The sequence below is a fragment of the Peromyscus maniculatus genome, chromosome 19 (genome assembly GCF_049852395.1).
Source record: "Peromyscus maniculatus bairdii isolate BWxNUB_F1_BW_parent chromosome 19, HU_Pman_BW_mat_3.1, whole genome shotgun sequence".
Lineage (NCBI taxonomy): Eukaryota > Metazoa > Chordata > Mammalia > Rodentia > Cricetidae > Peromyscus > Peromyscus maniculatus.
The window spans coordinates 11,140,400-11,158,724 of NC_134870.1; the positions used below are offsets into that span (position 1 = coordinate 11,140,400).

Genomic DNA, 18,325 nt, shown 5'->3' on the forward strand with positions numbered 1-18,325 from the left:
GAGGACCTGGGTTCAATACCCAGTCTGTCTGGTGTCCAGTCACACCAGGATAAAAATTTAAAAATAAAATAAAAATAAAAACCAAAACCAAAACGCAGTTCCAGAAAAGTTAAGTAACCAAAACCAGGCTGTTTATACATCAAGGCTTAAGCCTGTATCTGTCTAAATCCAAATCTCATGTCCTTACCAAAATATCTAAAAGCAGAATTTATTTCAACTTTTAGGATTAAATATAAAAGGTTAGGGGGAGGGCAAGCATCGTCAGAAGGTAAAGGCTTGCCACCACGCCTGTAAACCACTTTGAACCCAAAGGCTCTCACTGTAGAAGGATAAAAACTATGTCTGCACTGGGCAGTGGTGGCGCACACCTTTAATCTCAAACACTCGGTAGGCAGAGCCAGGCAGATCTCTGTGAGTTCGAGGCCAGCCTGGTCTATAGAGTGAGATATAGGACAGGCACCAAAACTACATAGAGAAACCCTGTCTTGAACAATCCCCCCTCCACAACCACCCCCCAAAAAACTATGTCTGCAAGTTGTCTGACTCCACACATGGGCATACACAAAAAATAAAGAAATAAACAAAAATGTGACAAGAATCTCAGCACTTAGGAGGCAGAGGCAGGAAGATCTCTAAGTATGAGTCAGCCAGAGCTACATTGTATGAACTTGTCTCAAAAACAACAACAAAACTGATAAGAATACACTTTGCAAATAAATGAAAATAAACAAAAAAATAAAAAGACTGGTTTTTATACTTAATTATGTATGCACATGTGGGTTTGTGTTCACAGGTGAGTGCAGGCACCCTGGTATTCCAGGAAAGAGTATCAGATTCTCAGCAGCTGGAGTTACAGGCAGCTGTGAATTATTCAAAGTGGAGGCTGGGATCCCAAGTCAGGTCCTCTGGAAAAGCAGCAAAAGCTCCTAGCTGCTAAGCATCTTTCCAGCTGCAACAACCTTTTAAAGGAAATATGCTTACCTGCCCTGCTTTACTAAACCGATGGCCAGCCAGGATCATGTGAAAAGCATATTTTCTAACCATGGGGCTCTTCATGTTTATGAAGCAATGAGCAGCCTGCTCCAAGAGAAGTGCACTTCGGAGATCAGAATCCTGTGAATGTGCAAACCAAAGAATGGTTAGTGTCACCAAAGTAAAAGAAAAAAGAGCTGCTCAGAAAGCTTCTGATTCCTAGTAACAGTCAGTGTAGCTTAGAGTAAAAGAGGCAGAGATAAAAGGGCCAACCAATCTCAACTCTTTCTCCAAGTAGCACACATTTTGTTTAAATGTGTTAAACAAAACATTTTCTGTTGTTGTTCCTTTTCATAAAATCCAAATGGCCAATTATGATGCATACTGTATAATAAATCTCTGAATAACTTCAATCCCTTCTGAGCAGTTAAACTGAGAACTGAATACAGGTATTCTAGTTAAAGATAAACCAAAAACACAGAAAAACAGTTATCTAGTTTGTCCTGGATTCTGCCTGGTAACTAATAGCATATTTACTGTGCACCCCTCCCCAAAGAACATAGGCTAGATTGTGTGTAGATTATTAAATAAGCTAACTTATGACTTTATCCTCTTTAAAGAGCATTTACTTAAAGGAATCCTCAATTTTTACTGTAATATTAAATAAAGGGCCAATGCCTGCTTTTCATGAACAAGTTCCAAAGGCTAGCCCTGCAGTGAGGAGTTCTTCACAGGCTCTTTGTAAATCAGGAACAGGGCAACTGCAAGCAGTTTCCGTTTGCCTGACCTTGACTGCCCAGGAGCTGTGATAACTCATCTTGGTAAGCTACTGCTTCAGAGATCAGGGAGAAAGTGAGGAAGGTTGCTGATTAAGAATCAACTTTTCCCCAACACTTTCTCTAGGTCCTCAGCCTCAAGCTGAACTTACCAGGCCCTTCCATGTGTTCTGCTGCCATTATTTTCCCCAGGGAAAGTTGAAAACAGAAAACATTGACTTTAAATGCAATTGTTTCAACAAATTAGTTACATCAAACAGACCACTATTATAAACTATCTTTGCAGCAGTCTTTCTAGAGAAGCAGCAAATCTGAGGAGACCATGCAGAATACACACAGCAGACAGCAGCTATCATTACTTTAAGCCCAAATCAAATGTTCGAATGTCTGCTCTAAGAATCCCATTCAAAAGCTGGTGGGAAAGTATCAGGAATACATAATTAACAAATGGTTCTAAGGAGGATACAAATCAATTAATTAGATAATCGTAGGAGCTTACATTGTTAGATTTTTCAGAACAGGCAATTCTAACAAAAATTACTAAAATACAAATATAGGTGCATGTGTGTGTGACTGTGTGTAGCTATGTGCACCAGTGACAGCCACAGAGGCCAGAGGTATCATTTGCCCAACACTGTGCTGGGAACCACACTCAGGTTCTCTGTAAGAGTAATACATGCTCGGAACCTTTGAGCCACACTTCCATTCCCCCATATAAATATATATATTTATTGAAAGTAACTGTACAAAAAAGCAAACACCGGCATCCCATGCTACAATTCATTTGCAGAGGACTGTTTCCAGTTTGGTGCTGTTTTCTCAGTTTCTCTTTCCATATATGAGTGTTTATACGCCTAACAGGCATGTATGAAAAAAACCAAACACATAAATTTTTATACGTAAGTGGTAGTAGATACAATATTTTGTTTTCCAAGCCATTTGCATCCTTCATTTCTAAATAAGTACTATATTCCAATATGTAAAAATATCATAACTTAGAGTCACCAATTAATCAAACATTAGGGTTTTTTTTTTCTACTACCAAAAAGACTTAGCAAGTGTAATTTCTGTGTGTGCATGTGCATGTACTGCTGGGAACTGAACCTAGGCAAGTGTTCTCGAATTGAGCTACACAATTCCTGTTCTTACTTCCTGTTCTTACTGATACAAGATCTCACTAAGTAGCTAAGGCTGATCTAGGACTCTGGATAGTCCCAGCTAGTCTCAAACCCATAGTCTTCCTGCCTCGTGAGTGCCAATGCACTCAGTCATCAAAACAATTATTAAATTATTAAATACTCAGAAATACTTTTATTACACAAATTTCTGGAAGTAGAAATAAGAAATTAATGAAAATTATGCATGTATCTCAAATTCTAATCATTGCAGACAAATTGTTGCCAAAAAAACATACTATAAATAAATACTCTCATCAATGGAATTAAGAATTCAGGTTTATGGAGCCAGAGAGATGGCTCAACAGTTAAGAGTGTGTACTGCTCTTTCAGAGAACCCAAAGTACAGTTCCTAGCACCCATGTCAGGAAGTTCACAACCACCTGTAACTCAAGCTCCAGGGGAATCCAACAATTCTGGCCTTTGGGCGCGCTTCCCCGCTCCCCCTTCTTCCCCCTCTTACTCATTCGAATCCAAAATTCATATAGGTACCAATCCCGGATACCCTATTTTTGTAAACAATGTTCTCTAGAAATCTGCAATGCTTTTTAAGTGTACAGTCCAGTTGAGAACCCTCATAACAAACTTAGCATTCTCAAATTTAACACCATAGGACTGAGCAATTCAATCAAGATCTTAAGTCCACATCATGAATTAAACTAAAACAAAATTAGACACAGATTACTGGCATCAAGTCTTTACTATCAAGTTATTACAAAGAGAAGCTTAATGAGATCACTTTGCAGGAAGAAAAAAAAATGCCACCGACCCCTGACAACCAGAGTTTACTCCCCAGAACTCTTTCAAAGTGAAAAGAATGACTCTACTACCTTGTCCTCTGCCTCTTTGTGAATGTCATGGCATGTGTACCAAACACACACAAAAACAGCAAAAAAAAAAAAAAAAAAACAATTGAAAATCGAGTTATATAAAAATCAAGAAATGTATATGGGGGGGATGGGCTGGAAATACAGTTCAGTAGCACAGCACTTGCCTGGCATTTGTGAGGCCCTGAGTTCAATGCCAAGCACAGGAGGGGAGAAGGAGGAGAAAAGAAGAGAGAGGAGAAACCCAACAGATCACTGCAAATTCCTAATTCTGGGAAAACATTACTAGAACCTACTTCTACCCCTGCCCTAAAGCAGTAAATGATAAATCCTCCAGATTTGAGAAAGTAAAGTTAAAAACAAGTAACAAGGTTTGATTTAAAAACAAATAACAAGGTTAAATATAATCAGAAGAATGTGCTCTAAGGACATTTTATTCATATATGTAGGTAGACAGACAAACACATTTAAACAAGGTTAAAAAAACACAACACAAAACAATGAAACGCTACACTAACTCCTGGAACATAAATTCTGTGTACATTCACTGATATCCCTAGGTTGAAACAACACAGCACTCAAAGTAAAGATCAGATTAGCTACTAAAATAGTCTGAACACTACCAAACAGCTCATGTCTGACCCAGAGTGGTGGTTTAAATAAGAACAGCCACCATAGGCTCCTGTACTGAATGCTTAAGTCACCAGGGGTGGCACTACTCAAGAAGGATTAGGAGGGTTAGGAGGTGCAACACTGTTGGAGGTTTGGGCTGGGGGTGGGAGGGGCATGGAGGCTTCAAAAAGGTCACAGGAGGCCGAGAATTTCTTTCTGGGATGTAGCTCTCAGCTATTGCTCCAGCCCCTGCCTGCATGCTGCCATGCTCCCTGCCATGATAATGGACCAACTAAACCTCTGAAACCGTAAGCAAGCCCCAGTTAAACGCTTTCCTTTATAAGAGTTGCTTTGGTCACAGTGTCTCTTCACAGCAATACAACAGTAACTAAGACACACCAGTTCATGCTTATTGGTCAGTGTATCACATATACCAATTACTAAACACTTTAAATATCACACGTGACACTAATATACCTCAGAGAAATTTTTTTCAAGGCATTTATTTGGCTCAAACTTCAGTGTAAGGCATTAGGAATAAAAATGTAAAAGATGGGTTGGCGAGATGGCTCCGTAGTTAAAAGCATGGAAGAGGACGGTTTTGCAGAGGACCTGAGTTTGATTCCCAGCATCCACATCAGGCAGCTGAGTTGCCTGTACCATTTCCAGGGGATCTGAAATCTCCTTCTGGCCTCTGGGGTCACTGTACTCACATGAACATTAATTACCACACCACATACAGAGAGAGAGAGAGAGAGAGAGAGAGAGAGAGAGAGAGAGAGAGAGAGAGAGAGAGAGAGAGAGAGAGAGAGAGAGAGAGAGAGGAATGAGTTCAAGGACAGCATGGACTGTAGAGTGAGATAGCTCAGATCTGCTTGGAATACAAACCACAACTGACTTATTTGGAAAAAAAAAAAAAGAGGGTAGAAGGCTAACCTCAAGTAGGTAACAGATTAAACACAATTTCTAGTATAATATGATGCCAACCTTTATTGTCTATGAGGGAGTAGAAAGGAAACATTTAGAGCAAGGTGGGGAACTAGAATCTGAAAGACATGGCCAGCAACTTATGTGAAGCAACAGACAGAGAGCCAAAGCAGGAAGAGTAGTGACGTAACCAAGAAGGCAGAGGGCCGAGTGCAATGGCTCAGCAGGTAGAGGCACGTGCCACAAGCCTGGCCACCTAAGTTGGATCCATCAAACTCAAAGGAGAGGAGAGAACTGACTCCACAAACTACTCTGACCTCTGCCTCTGTGCCAGGGAATTCATGCCACCACGCACGCACGCACGCACGCACGCACGCACGCATACACAGTAGCAGTAATCGTAAATTAAAAAGAAACTGGTAGGCATTCAGAGGGACCTTTGGGATATGAATGAAAGAATATTCAGAGGATAAGAATTATACGCAGCCCACCAACAACAGCCAGTCACCCTCTGACAGGATGGATGAAGAGAAGGACCTCAAGCTCTGCAAGCCCCTTCTTCCTGAGCAAGGAGAGATGGCTGCTGACTGCGTGTCACAAAAGTAGTGGGTAATGGGCTAGAGATGACTCAGAGGTGAAGAGCACTGGCTACTCTTCCAGAGATCCTGAGTTCAATTCCCATCAACCACATGGTGGCTCACAACCATCTATGGTGAGTTCTAGTGCCCTCTTCTGGCCTGCAGGCATAAATGCAGGCAGAACACTGTATATATAATAAATAAATAATCTTTTTTAAAAAAGTATTGGGTAAAAGGTTTTAAATTTATTGATATATTCATCTAAGATGCTTTGGATGCATCCAAAGTAGACTAGTATGGCCTGCCATCTTTTAAATTTATCTACTTTGGATGCATGTTTAAAGCTTAATGATTTTTCTTTAAATGGTCATACAAGTAAAAACTGAGATTCAACATTCCTCAGTGATTTTCTTAGTACTAGTTTTATACCAGATTGAGACACATGCATGTCTTAGTTGTACATAGCATAGAACTTACATCAAATAAGATGCCACAATGGTTGTGGTTAGTTTGTAATGAAAGGTAGACTGAGACTACAGAAACAAAATTAATTCAATTAGGGCTGTAAAGATGACTCAGTAGTTAAGAGCACTGGCAGCTCTTGTAAAGAACCAGTTTCAGTTTCCAGCACCCACATAGAGGGTCACAACTATCAGTTAACTCCAGTTCCAGGGGATCTAACACCTTCTTCTGACCTCTGTAGCACCAGGCACACATATGAGGCACATAACATAAGTACACTCATAAATATTGCTGCGGGCCGCAGGAATATATCATAAGAACTCAGCTGGTTATGGCAAAGTCACTACCTGGAGGGATCAGGGAATTCCTCCAGAGGAAGCCAAATTCCAAGGAGTTTTTGGTGTTACTTGGCTTGTTATATATCAGCTGTGTTCTGTTATGAAAATCATGTGTGCCTTCATAGTTTTCCCAATTGACTTTTCCCTAAGAAGGACTAACAGTGTAGACTGATCACTCTCTGGACATACACATTCCAGGTATTTGGAGAACAGCCTCAGGAAAGGCTTTCTCTGGAATCAGATTATCTCCCTTGGCCACTTTCAAGGACTACAGGAAACACCACCCAGGTGGGCGCCCATTGTTAGTCCCAGGTGGACTAACAATGATAACAGCCCACATGCAAGTCTCCTGACTTACGGTAAATTCCACAAGGAGACACCGCCTAGGAGAGGTGGACGTTAATAGCTTTACACAATTTAGCTCAGACCCTCCCTTTATATACCGAGACTTCCAGGAGGCAGAGAGAAGAGAGAAGAGAATGGAAGAACTAGATGGGTAAGAACTTGAGAGAAACGAACTGAGATGGGGAAGAACTAGATTGAAGGGCTAAAAGAGAGGACTAGAGGAACGAGATGGAAGATGAGGAAGAGCCAGATGGGGAAGAACAAGATGAGGAAGAGCCAGATGAGAGAGAAGGAGACAGGAGAGGAGCTGATAGGGGAAAGAACTAGATAGATGAGAACCTAGAAGGGACAGAACTAGATGAAGGAATTAAGATAGAACCTAGAGGGAACAGTAGATAAATGCAGAGAAATCAGGCAAGAAAGGAGCTAGACATGAGAACTATCACAGAATAATACACAGAATAAGTGTATGAACTAAGGAGTTTCGTGTACATAGATTCATTTCTTCCCATTAAAGATTAATTACCAGCTGGTTGTAGATTCTTCCCGGACCCTGGGAGGGGACTATCAAGGGGCTGGACCCCCATAGTCCCCGATAAAATATAAAGTAAATAAATTTAAAAACATAATTTTCAATAAATAAGTACAAATTATAAAAGATATACTAGCAGAGTATGGTATTCATGACTGAAATCCCAGCACTCAGAGGCTCAGGCAGGGAAATTGCTAGAAATTTAAGGCCATTATGGACTATAAAAACTGTCTCAAGCTGCCCCCACTACAAAACAAAACAAACAAAAAATCTTAAAATGAAGTTAATGAGTAGCTAGTGGTGTTTTAATCCTGAAAAAGTAAGCCCCTCCTACTTTGTTTTATACAGCACCTCTTTACACACTAATGAAATCAAACACCAAAGTCCAGTACCTCACTTGTCAACCGTATTAGAAGGGCTGCAGCCTCTGAGTATTTGCTTTGACTTTTTAAAATTTCGGCACTAAGCAACACACATCTTTCAGCCAACACCATATTCCTAAACAAAAACAGACAAGGAAAAATAATCAGCATCACAGTAATTCTTTAGCACATCCAAGTTACCATGCATTCAAAGAGTCACTAGCTGACTCTGAGCAAGAAATCTGTCCTGGCCTTGCTTGCAGAGCTTCACGGCTAAGCCTGCTCCCTTTCCCCCTTTCTGGCCCCTTTTCGGGACATGCCAGAGTCCTAGCATGCTTGCTCTGAACTCACATTCTCTAAGAACCCATCTTATGCCCACCCAGCCCCACAGCCACACAGCTGCTTGTCAATCTCCACAGTTGAACTTGCCTGCTCTCTTGTACCCTAACTCAAATGTCTCCTTCCAGTAGTTTCCAGTCTGACTCCCCTGCTGTTATTGTTCTCAAATTCTAATGAAAGGATCAAGATTTAAGAAAAAAAGTCTGTCATTTTCTACCTACTAAAAAGGGGAAAAAAAAAAAAAAAAGCAATCTTTATTCCTTTGGAAGTGCTGGGGTCACACTGGGGGCCTGGCAAATGATATGCTACAGCCCCAGCCCAGCACCTTTTCTCATCACACAATTCCAAAGTAAGAACACGATGCAAGGCTGAATACAGTTGTACACACCTACAATCCTAGCACTTGGGAGGCTGAGACAGGAGAATGCTGGTGAATTCAAGATTATCTGGTGCTATATTATGAGACTTTGTCTCAAAGAAGGGGATAAAGGTGACTACAGATGTGCATTTTCCTTTCGGTAAAATGGTTCACAGCACTAACTGGTAAGGCTTACTATACAGTATTCTCAGCATTCTTCTGGTTCAGCATACCTTCTAGTTCATATATAACCTGTATTAATTGTATAGATTATACATTTAAAGCTATTACCAAGTTCTCAGAACATAAAAGTGAAAACAAGTTATATGTAATACTTTGTCAGTATCCTCTGTATTGTAGCAAAGGAAATGTTTTTAAAAAATCAACTGTAATAAAGTAATTTAAGAAAAAGGGGAGTGGGGCAGTGAGATAACCAAGTGGGTAAAGGTATTTGCAACCAAGTCTGCTGTGGGACAGTCTGTATGTCAAATTGCTCTGATTGGTCAATAAATAAAACACTGGTTGGCCAGTGGCCAGGCAGGAAGTAGGTGGGACAAGGAGAGAGGAGAATTCTGGGAAGCAGAAGGCTGAGGCGGAGAGACACGGCAGCCGCCGCCATGACCAGCAGCATGTGAAGATGCCGGTAAGCCACCAGCCATGTGGCAAGGTATAGATTTATGGAAATGGATTAATTTAAGCTATAAGCACAGTTAGCAAGAAGCCTGCCACAGCCATACAGTTTGTAAGCTATATAAGTCTCTGTGTTTACTTGGTTGGGTCTGAGTGGCTGTGGGACTGGCGGGTGACAAAGATTTGTCCTGACTGTGGGCAAGGCGGAAAACTCTAGCTACACAAGTCTAATGACCTAAGTTTGATTCCAGTGGCCCACATACAGAGGAGCGAACAGACTCCCATCAAGTTGTCCTTGGCCTCCATAAACATGCCATGGAATGCCCATACCCAACACTTACACACACATAAAAAAAGTTTAGGAGTGGTTATTACACTCAAAACATATTGTTGGCTAAACATGATATTACATGCCTTTAATCCCAGAATGTGGAAGGCAGAGACAGGTGAACCTCTGTGAGTAGGAGACCAGCTTGGTCTGCATGGTGAGTTCCAGGCTAGCTTGGGCTACATAGCGAGACCTTGTCTTTCAAAAGAAAAAGTAATAGCAGGTCCCATAGCTTACACAAGTGATCCTAGCACTCCAGAAATGGAGACAGAGGATCAGGAATTTAAGACCACCCTTGGCCATATAGCAAGTAGAAGCCAGCCTGGAATACATAAGACTCATACCCCACAAAACAAACAAATGCTTTGATGATCTATCACACTTTCCATAGATTACATTTGCAACAGGTATTCCCAAAACAATACCTAAGTTTGCCTTAATGAACACAAAAGTATAAACTCCTAATGTTCACTACTCATATAAGGCTCAGTTCTTAAATTCTATAAATTGTTAAATTTTTAAATACATTATTACATTTTTATTTGTATTATATTTTATAATTACTTGTGTGTATGCGCATGTGGGGGAGTACAAATGCGCTTGTTATTATAACATTCATGTGCAAGTCAGGACAACTTTTGGGAGTCAATTCTCTCCTTATATCACGTGGGTCCCGGGGATCAGCTCAAGTTGTCAGGCTTGGCAGCAATGATCTTTACCCACTGGTATCTTGCCAGCCTATGAATGCTGTTCCATTGTAAGCATTGCTATTACTATTACCTCTACATAAACAAGAGGGCTTCAATTGATTCTCTATCTCTGTCTTCCAAGGCATCTATTCTACAACACAAACATCAGGCATGTAACTCAGTGGACAAAGCTCTGAGTTCAATCTAGCACCATTAAAAAAAAAATCTGATTAATTTACTAAAAAATAGCTTTTATAATGATGAATGTCTACTCAAATATGCAGTAATTTTCATTTACTACAGCATAAACCTTAATTCCAGCTTAGGAAAAATAAATGACAGTTAAGGCTTCTAACATCGATTTATTTCCAACCCTTTCTCTCTATCCCCCAATGCTTTCCATATACACAAACTGACCTTTACCAGCAAAACTAGAGAAATTTTATTCCTATAACTCATAATTCTAGAAATGTCCCTATGGCTACAAAACCTAGCCACCCTGCATGAAAGTCTACCTATCAGATAACCTAACAGCCTCCTTCTGATGACTTCTGACCCAGTTCAGTTTCCTTAGAATTCTACTAGTACTCACTACTTGTCATTTTTCCCTAAGTCTATATTACTCAACTCTTCACGCTTCTGCCTAATTAACAAGAAAAGTTCAAAATGGCTAATTTCCATCTTAATGGTAGGTAAAATCAAAAATGTCTACAACAAAAATTATCTGCAGTGTAGCACAAAACCTCAATGCTACACACATCAACTTGCTATCCACCAATGCAGTGTAGCTAGGATCTGAAAAGAGAAGGGAATAAGAACAATTTTCATTTCAACTTGTCTCTGACTAAATTAACTTCAGTTGAGAATCTATGGCATGAAAAACAAAGAACTACTTGTAAATATCAACTCTGTCCCAAACAGGCAAAACTATCAATATTATGGTCACCTACTTGCAGATGTCCCTATAGGTCTGAATGGCTGTGTCCATGTAATGGGCAGGGTATGGCCTCGGAGCTCCTGGCTGGAGAAAGGCTGACACTGCTGCCATCTCCTAAAGGAAACAAACAGACAGTGTTTCAGGAGAACCATTCTCATATTTAACACGCAGTAAACTTAAAGACTGAAGGCCTCAGAGTATACATGTATAAATTTCACAGTTAATGCAGACTCAAAACACACATTATTTGTTTTAACTTAAAATTCTGGTCTTTGTGGGGTGTGATGGCCCACATCTTTAATCCCAGCCTTTGGGAGGCAGAGGCAGGCTGATCTCTGTTAAGTCCGAGGCTAGCCTGGTCTACACAGTATGTTCTAAGCTAGGCAGGTAAACAGAGACCCTATCTTAAAAACAAAACAACAACAAACAAAAAAAAAAACAGAGTTATGCATGATTTAAAGGTATATCCTGACACATCCATAAGAAAGGTGAATCCTGAAAAATTCGTTGAGGTGATTTTGTTGTGCAGACACCAGAATATATTTATAGAAACCAAAATGATTATGCCATTTGTAGGTAAGAATGTTTTAAGCAATAATTTTATAAGAACACCACCATATATTCAGTCTGTTCTCTCACACACACACACACACACACACACACACACACACAAAATGTGCTATATGGCTGTACAATTTTCCTATTTTTATCTACATTTGATAAATATTACATTTAAACTATTTAAGGAAAGGTAACAGCTATATGAAAGATGAGTTTATAAGTGCTGGATATTAAGGTGTATTTATTTTAACATTATACATTCATAATTAAAAATACCTATAGTTTATAAAAGCTATTGTAAAAGTAATAAACCTAAGAGGAACAGATTTGGAACAGTCCTCTTGAAGCCTATTCATCTGCATAATCAAAGCACAAACAAAACCATGAACTGGTAACACAGGAAGGTGACCTATATAGCTTGTTGGGCAGCTTAACATGGCAGGAGGATACAATCTAAATATCGTACATTTCCTCCTGGTGGGATTGAGATAAAGAGGAACTCCTGACATGAGGATGAAAGAGGAAGTGAAAACTGTCTTGAGCCCAGAAGGGGAAGAAAGGGAAGGGAGGCACTTCTCTGGATAGGAAGTCCATATGCACAAAATGTTGACCATCAATTTTCATTTTCTAAAATGTATCACAGGCGTGGGGATAGAGCTCAGCAAGTCACAGACCATTACCTAGGCCATTCGAGGCCCTGGCTTGATACTCAACAGTACAAAACAAACAAACAGTACCAACCAAGGCTCCAGCTGCATAAAGCATTGCTTGATCATTAAGGAAATCCTTCTTTGCAGTATGATAGCAACTGTAAGCCAAATCATAATGCTGCACCAAAAAGCACAAGTCAGCCATTTTCCTGATTTGAAGCTCAGGTGCTTCTGGTGGATACCTAGAACATAAATATAGAATTTATGGCCCATCACACATAAAATGTATAGTAAGCTGTTCAACTACGCAGAACATAAAAGAATTTGATCTATTTTGCAAAAATTCTATCTTCAAGGAAGACTGTCAATTCTCAAAACTATTTGAAAGTCCAAAAGTTAATTAATTAATATGTTTAATTTATAGTCTTGGAAGTTTCCCAACTGCAGACAAGCATTTGCCCCAGGAACAATTTATGAATAAATGGTTAATACCAAGTAACTTATTTATATACAACTCAGAAAAAAAAATCCAAATAGACTCCTGTCATTTTTCATTAAAACAAGACTTTGTAAGAAACAAAATTTGCTAAGTATATTCCTTGTCTTAGGACAGCAGGCAGAGGAGCCCAGCATGGTGACGCACCAACACGAGGGAGCCTGAAGCAGAAGAGCTCCAAGCTGAAGGCTGAATGGGGCAACTCACCTTTAAAAAAGTATAGACCAAAGCACTTCAGACAAAAAGGGCTAGCTAGTACTGAGTACCAAATCTAACTCCCATCTTCTTACAAATACAGGAGCAGGTCCAAAGTAAAATGACATTCTGAGTTATTTTAAGAGTTTTGTTTGGTTTTGCTTATCACCACTCTAGCCACAGGATGCTGACTGATCTACAGTATCAACCATGAATTCACTCCTAATGCAGGTCAAATCCAACCTAAAAACAATTGGTTACCCCCCTAACACTCATGCCACTATTGGATCAGTGGGCACATATGGCCTAGCAGGTGGGTACTGTGACATCCAGCGTCCTTTGCTAAGGTCGCTGATGAATTTTTCCCCAGTAGTCTATATATCACCTTCGAGCATTATGAAAGCTAACCAACCACCAGGAAGAAAATGTCCTGGTTAGATCCAGTTTACTTTCTCAGTGTTCTGTAATTAAATTACACAGAGTTTTCAGCAATAGAGTCTTAGTTCTAATGAGCAACTAAAAGAGCCAGTGGTATTTTTGGCTGAAGAGTTTTTTCCCAAAGTCCAATAAGCCAGCCATGGTAAAAGCAGTTCACATCTGTAACCCCAGTGCTTGGGAAACAAAAATAGGATTATTACAAGTCCCAAGCTAGCCTAGGCTCAGTCAGACTCCATCTCAAAAAAAAAAAAAACCTTGATTTAAAAGTCCAATTACAGGGTCTAGAAAGCTGGTTCAGCGGTTAAGAGCACTGACTGCTCTTCCAGGGGACCCAGGTTCAATTTCTAGCACCCACATGGCAGTTCACAGCTGTCCGTAACTCCAGTTCGAGGGGACCTGACACCCTCACACAGACATACATGTAGGCAAAACTCCAATGCACATAAAAATAAATTTTTTTAAAAGTTCAATTAGAGTTGTTTTTTAAATTAGATTTAATTAGTATCTTTTTTAGATATCATTAAGTTTTGACCAATATGAAAATAAGAACCTAAAAAGACAATCACTGTTTTTGTAGTCAAACGCAAGACAAAGTTAAAGGCAGCAGAATTAAATAGAGTGGCATTCTACTCACAACAACCCAGATGTATTTTTCAGCTCGTTAATGCTCTTTTCTGGAACTTTACTGCCACTAAACCATTTCTTAGTGGCAGAAAACAGAGATCGACTCAAACCTTTCCTTGATATTAGCTAGAAAAAAATATGTAAATATGTTAACAAATATGAACACTTAGAGTATTTTCTACAAACAAAAAAATTAAGCTTTACTAGTAAGTCAATATTTTAATAACACTAATTCAAAAAATGTCTAGGGTCTGCAGAAATGGCTCAGCAGATTGTTTTTCTTGTAGAGGACTTGTCTTCAGCTCTCAGGACCGACACAGTGGCTCACAACCAACTGTAACTCCAGTTCTGGGAAATCCAAGTCCCCTCTGGCCTCTGCAGGGACCAGGCACACATATGATGTACATACAGATGTACAAGCAAAACACACATACCCATAAAATAAAACTGAAAACAGCTGTTGATTTGTTTTAATGTCTAATATATAGGCTGTAGAGCTGGCTTGGTAGATAATAGCATTTGCTGCTCTTGCAAAGAACGCAAGTTCAGTTCCCTGCACCCACATGGTGGCTCACAACTACCCGTTACTCCAGTTCCAGAGCATCCAATGCCCTCTTACATCCTCTGTGACCACCATATATGAAATTGTATACATACATACATGCAGGCAAAACATTCATACACATAAAATTAGAATTGATAAATGAGTCTTAAAAAAATAATTTGTCCAATAAACTGGAAAAAATTCTAAGTGAAAATAAATAAAGCTTATCTAGTACTAAACAGAACTTCATCACTGATAGTAACTTCAGTCAGTTTTTACAGCTTATTATAAAACAAAAATCAAAACAAAACTTTAAATACAAAACTTTTAATAAAGCCTTAAACTCACTGACTTAATTTGAAGATTAATAACCCAAAAAACTTAAGTCTTACCTGATCATTTAATTGCCGAATTGTTTTCTCTATATGTGGTAAAAGGCCACGGAATGTAAACTCTTGTATAAACTGTCGAATTCTATCATGATCAGTGAGTGTCAAACAAGCACCACGAATCACTCCAGTACTTGCTTTCTTTGTTTCGTGTACTGAAGCAAACTTTGTATGATCTGAGCCATCGGTATTAGGAGGGTCACCACATTGGTCTAATTGAAGTGGATGAACTCGGAAGTTATTTGGTAAACCATCTACTGAAAAACAAATCTCTCCTTTACTCTCAGAATGCAACAGAAAACGTAACAAAACTATCATGTCATTAAAGGAAAAGATGACAAATCCTCTCTCACTGTGTGTATCTGAGATGAAATACTGTTAACATTTTCCCATTTTAAATTAAAGACTTGAGCTGGAGAGACAGTTCAGGGAAGACTGCCTAACAACTGAGTATGATTCCTGAAATCCACACATGAACAGAAAGAACAGACTCCCTATAGGTCGTTCACTGACCTCCACATATATGACACTGCACCCGCATGCAGAAACACACACGCATGCAAGCATATGTAAATGAATGCAATAAAAAACTTGAATTAAATTAAGGTACTTGAGCTAATAATTGCTGCCTGCATACAAGCTTAAGAATCTAGGCAACTCAGTTTTAAAATACTACAGTGAATTACCCTATTTTTGGAGAGCAAGCAAGGTTCTATTGAGATACAAAGTAATAGCCCCCGAAGCAGGGAGAGTTCTGTTTATAAACAGGCTATCTTATATTACAACAACTGCACATGGTGGCACATGTCTATAATTCCAGCAGTTGGAAATCTGAGAAATGGATCCCAAGCAGACAGTTAAGTTCCAGGCCACTTTTGCCCACACAGTAAGATCAATATAACAAACAAACAAACAAAAATTTAGAGCCATCATTACCAAAACTATAATTTAAAAAAATATAGTAATATAGTTCTAAAAATCTTATGAATTTGGGGAATTATGTTGTATATTACATTTCCCTGGCTTTTAAAAATATTTTGATTGACCCAGGCATGACCATTTTAAGATTTTCTCGTTTATTTGTTTGTACACTGAAGCTCACGGAGGCCCACAGAGGGTGTTAGGTTCCCCTAGAGCTGGAGGCAGCTGTTGAGTGGTCTGGCATGGGTACTGAGATCTAACTCAGGGTCCTCTGGAAGATCAATAACCACTGAGCCCTCTCTCTAGCCCTCATGATCCACTATTCTTAGAACATAAATTTAAATGTAAACAACAAAAACCAGAATTCAAAGAACTGCATAAAACCAGAAGAAACATTAACTTCTGAGTCAAGTGTGCTGGCACATGTCTACCTCTCAGTACTCAGAGGTAGAGAGAAAATTCTAAGTTCAAGGACAACTTAAGCTATACAGAGAGATACGATATCCGAGCTACTTAGAAAGCTGGGATAAGAAAAACCAAATTTAAAGCACAGTCAATAACTTAGTCAAGATCTAGTCTTAAAATTTTAAAAAGGAGGGGTGGGCTAGAAAGATGTCTTGGTATTTACTGTTCTTGCAGAGGACCTGAGTTCAGTTCCCAGAACCCACATCAGGCAGCTTATAACCACCTGTATGTAACCCTAGCTCTGGGTGATCTCATGCCTATGATCTCCTCCAGCACCAGCATTCACAGAAACATCCCCACACATAAACACACATATACATAATTAAAAATAAATCTTTAAAAAAATTTTTTTTAAAGAAAAGGGGCTGGGGAATGAACTAGCATCTGCAAAGCCCTAAACTCAATTACCAGTACTGAAAGGGGTTAGTGGTTAAAGTTTCCCTATCATTTATCTGTGAAGGCTAGAGTGCTTTAATAACAATAAATACTTCCAGTCAAAAGAGAACTTAAAGTATAACAAGACCTTTGACTTCGTTATCTAGTCCATCCAATGAGAGCAAGTTACTATCAGAATTCTTATTGGAGGTCAAAGTACAAGGGCCATCTTCATATGATTCCTAGCAAAATAAAATACAAAAGCATTAGCAATATAATTAATTAATCGTGTTTAAATATTACCAAATACACCAATGCTTATAATTCTCCTGATGAATATGGCTTCATGTACTTGCTAAAGGAATACTCTTCTCTTTTGGCCCTCTAATCTCAGCATATTGTATTGTCATGATGATCCATAACATTGTATTTTAATTCCTTTTCATACTCAACTAACTATGCTAATTCTTTCACATTCAAATGACCAGTATCTCAAATGCACTTCAATATTCATGCCCACATATATTTAAACAGGCACATACATATGCCCATGAATCCTAAAAAAATAATGACAAAGGTAAAGCCTACCAGAGTCAGACAAGAGGGAAAAAGAACAACTTCAAAATCTCCCAGGTCATAGACAAAACGCTAGCAGGAGTGGATTCTGAATAGACCGAAGGGCTGTGAGAAATACCCAACACAGTGTTCCATTCTAGTAAGGCACTGGATCTCGGGCCATCCCTGAACCCTACATTACTCCATGAGACCAAGAAAAATGAGCTATTATTATTCTGAGTACCAGAACTTAATAGCAACAGACAGAGCCAGGTAGGAAACTCTCTGAAAACCACCCCTCCAGACAGACTTCAAAAAGCAGGTATAACTAGCCTGGAGTAATATAAAAGGATATAGTTATCCTTCTGAGGATACTAACATGACCCCCCTAAACAGCCTATGTGCACAAGCCATAGAAAGCATCTGCAGTTGGTCCTCAAGCTGCTTCTCACTTAAGGAAACATGTTTTCAAAAGGTGAAAACATTACTTTAGGAGTCAGGTAGTACCTTTAATGATTCTCACACTCTGGCCTTCTAAGATTCTAAATTACATACTCTCTGATACCTCTGTTTTCTGCTAAAAGTTCTCAAACTGAACAATCAGACTGGCATTCCCTTTACAACCTTAGACAGCCTAACTGTGAACTGAATTTTTCAGTACTACCTTTATTTCGAGGATGGTCCCGAGGGGGGAGAGGGCATTTAAAAAAAAAAAAAAAAAAAGCTGTTTTATATCCAGCCGGTTTGGGCTCTTTTATGTCTAAAGACTTCCCCTCAACATTCCAATATTAAAATGAGTGAAACAGGCTGCAGAAATGGCTCACTGTTTAAGAGCACTTACTGCTCTTACAGATGACCCAGTTACCAACCCACATCAAGTGGTTCTTAACCATCTGTAGCTGCAGTTCCAGATTCACGTGTATAC

At 39.3% G+C, this 18,325-nt stretch overlaps 1 protein-coding gene across 9 annotated transcripts in view; it reads right to left on the minus strand.

Annotated features, from left to right (window-relative positions):
• Positions 1-18,325, minus strand: part of Trappc8 (trafficking protein particle complex subunit 8) — an 80,756-nt gene that overhangs the window by 33,821 nt on the left and 28,610 nt on the right. For 5 of the 9 annotated variants that reach the window (XM_042264341.2, XM_042264343.2, XM_076554782.1 and 2 more), the window contains 7 exons: positions 16,994-17,087; positions 15,088-15,341; positions 14,162-14,277; positions 12,490-12,640; positions 11,201-11,301; positions 7,937-8,042; positions 982-1,113 (listed from right to left, as the gene is read on the minus strand). In XM_042264341.2, the coding sequence (XP_042120275.1) occupies positions 982-1,113; positions 7,937-8,042; positions 11,201-11,301; positions 12,490-12,640; positions 14,162-14,277; positions 15,088-15,341; positions 16,994-17,087 (954 nt within the window). The remainder of the gene's footprint in view (positions 1-981; positions 1,114-7,936; positions 8,043-11,200; positions 11,302-12,489; positions 12,641-14,161; positions 14,278-15,087; positions 15,342-16,993; positions 17,088-18,325) is intronic. The other 4 variants (XM_042264342.2, XM_042264344.2, XM_076554785.1 and 1 more) reach the window with 1 other exon arrangement.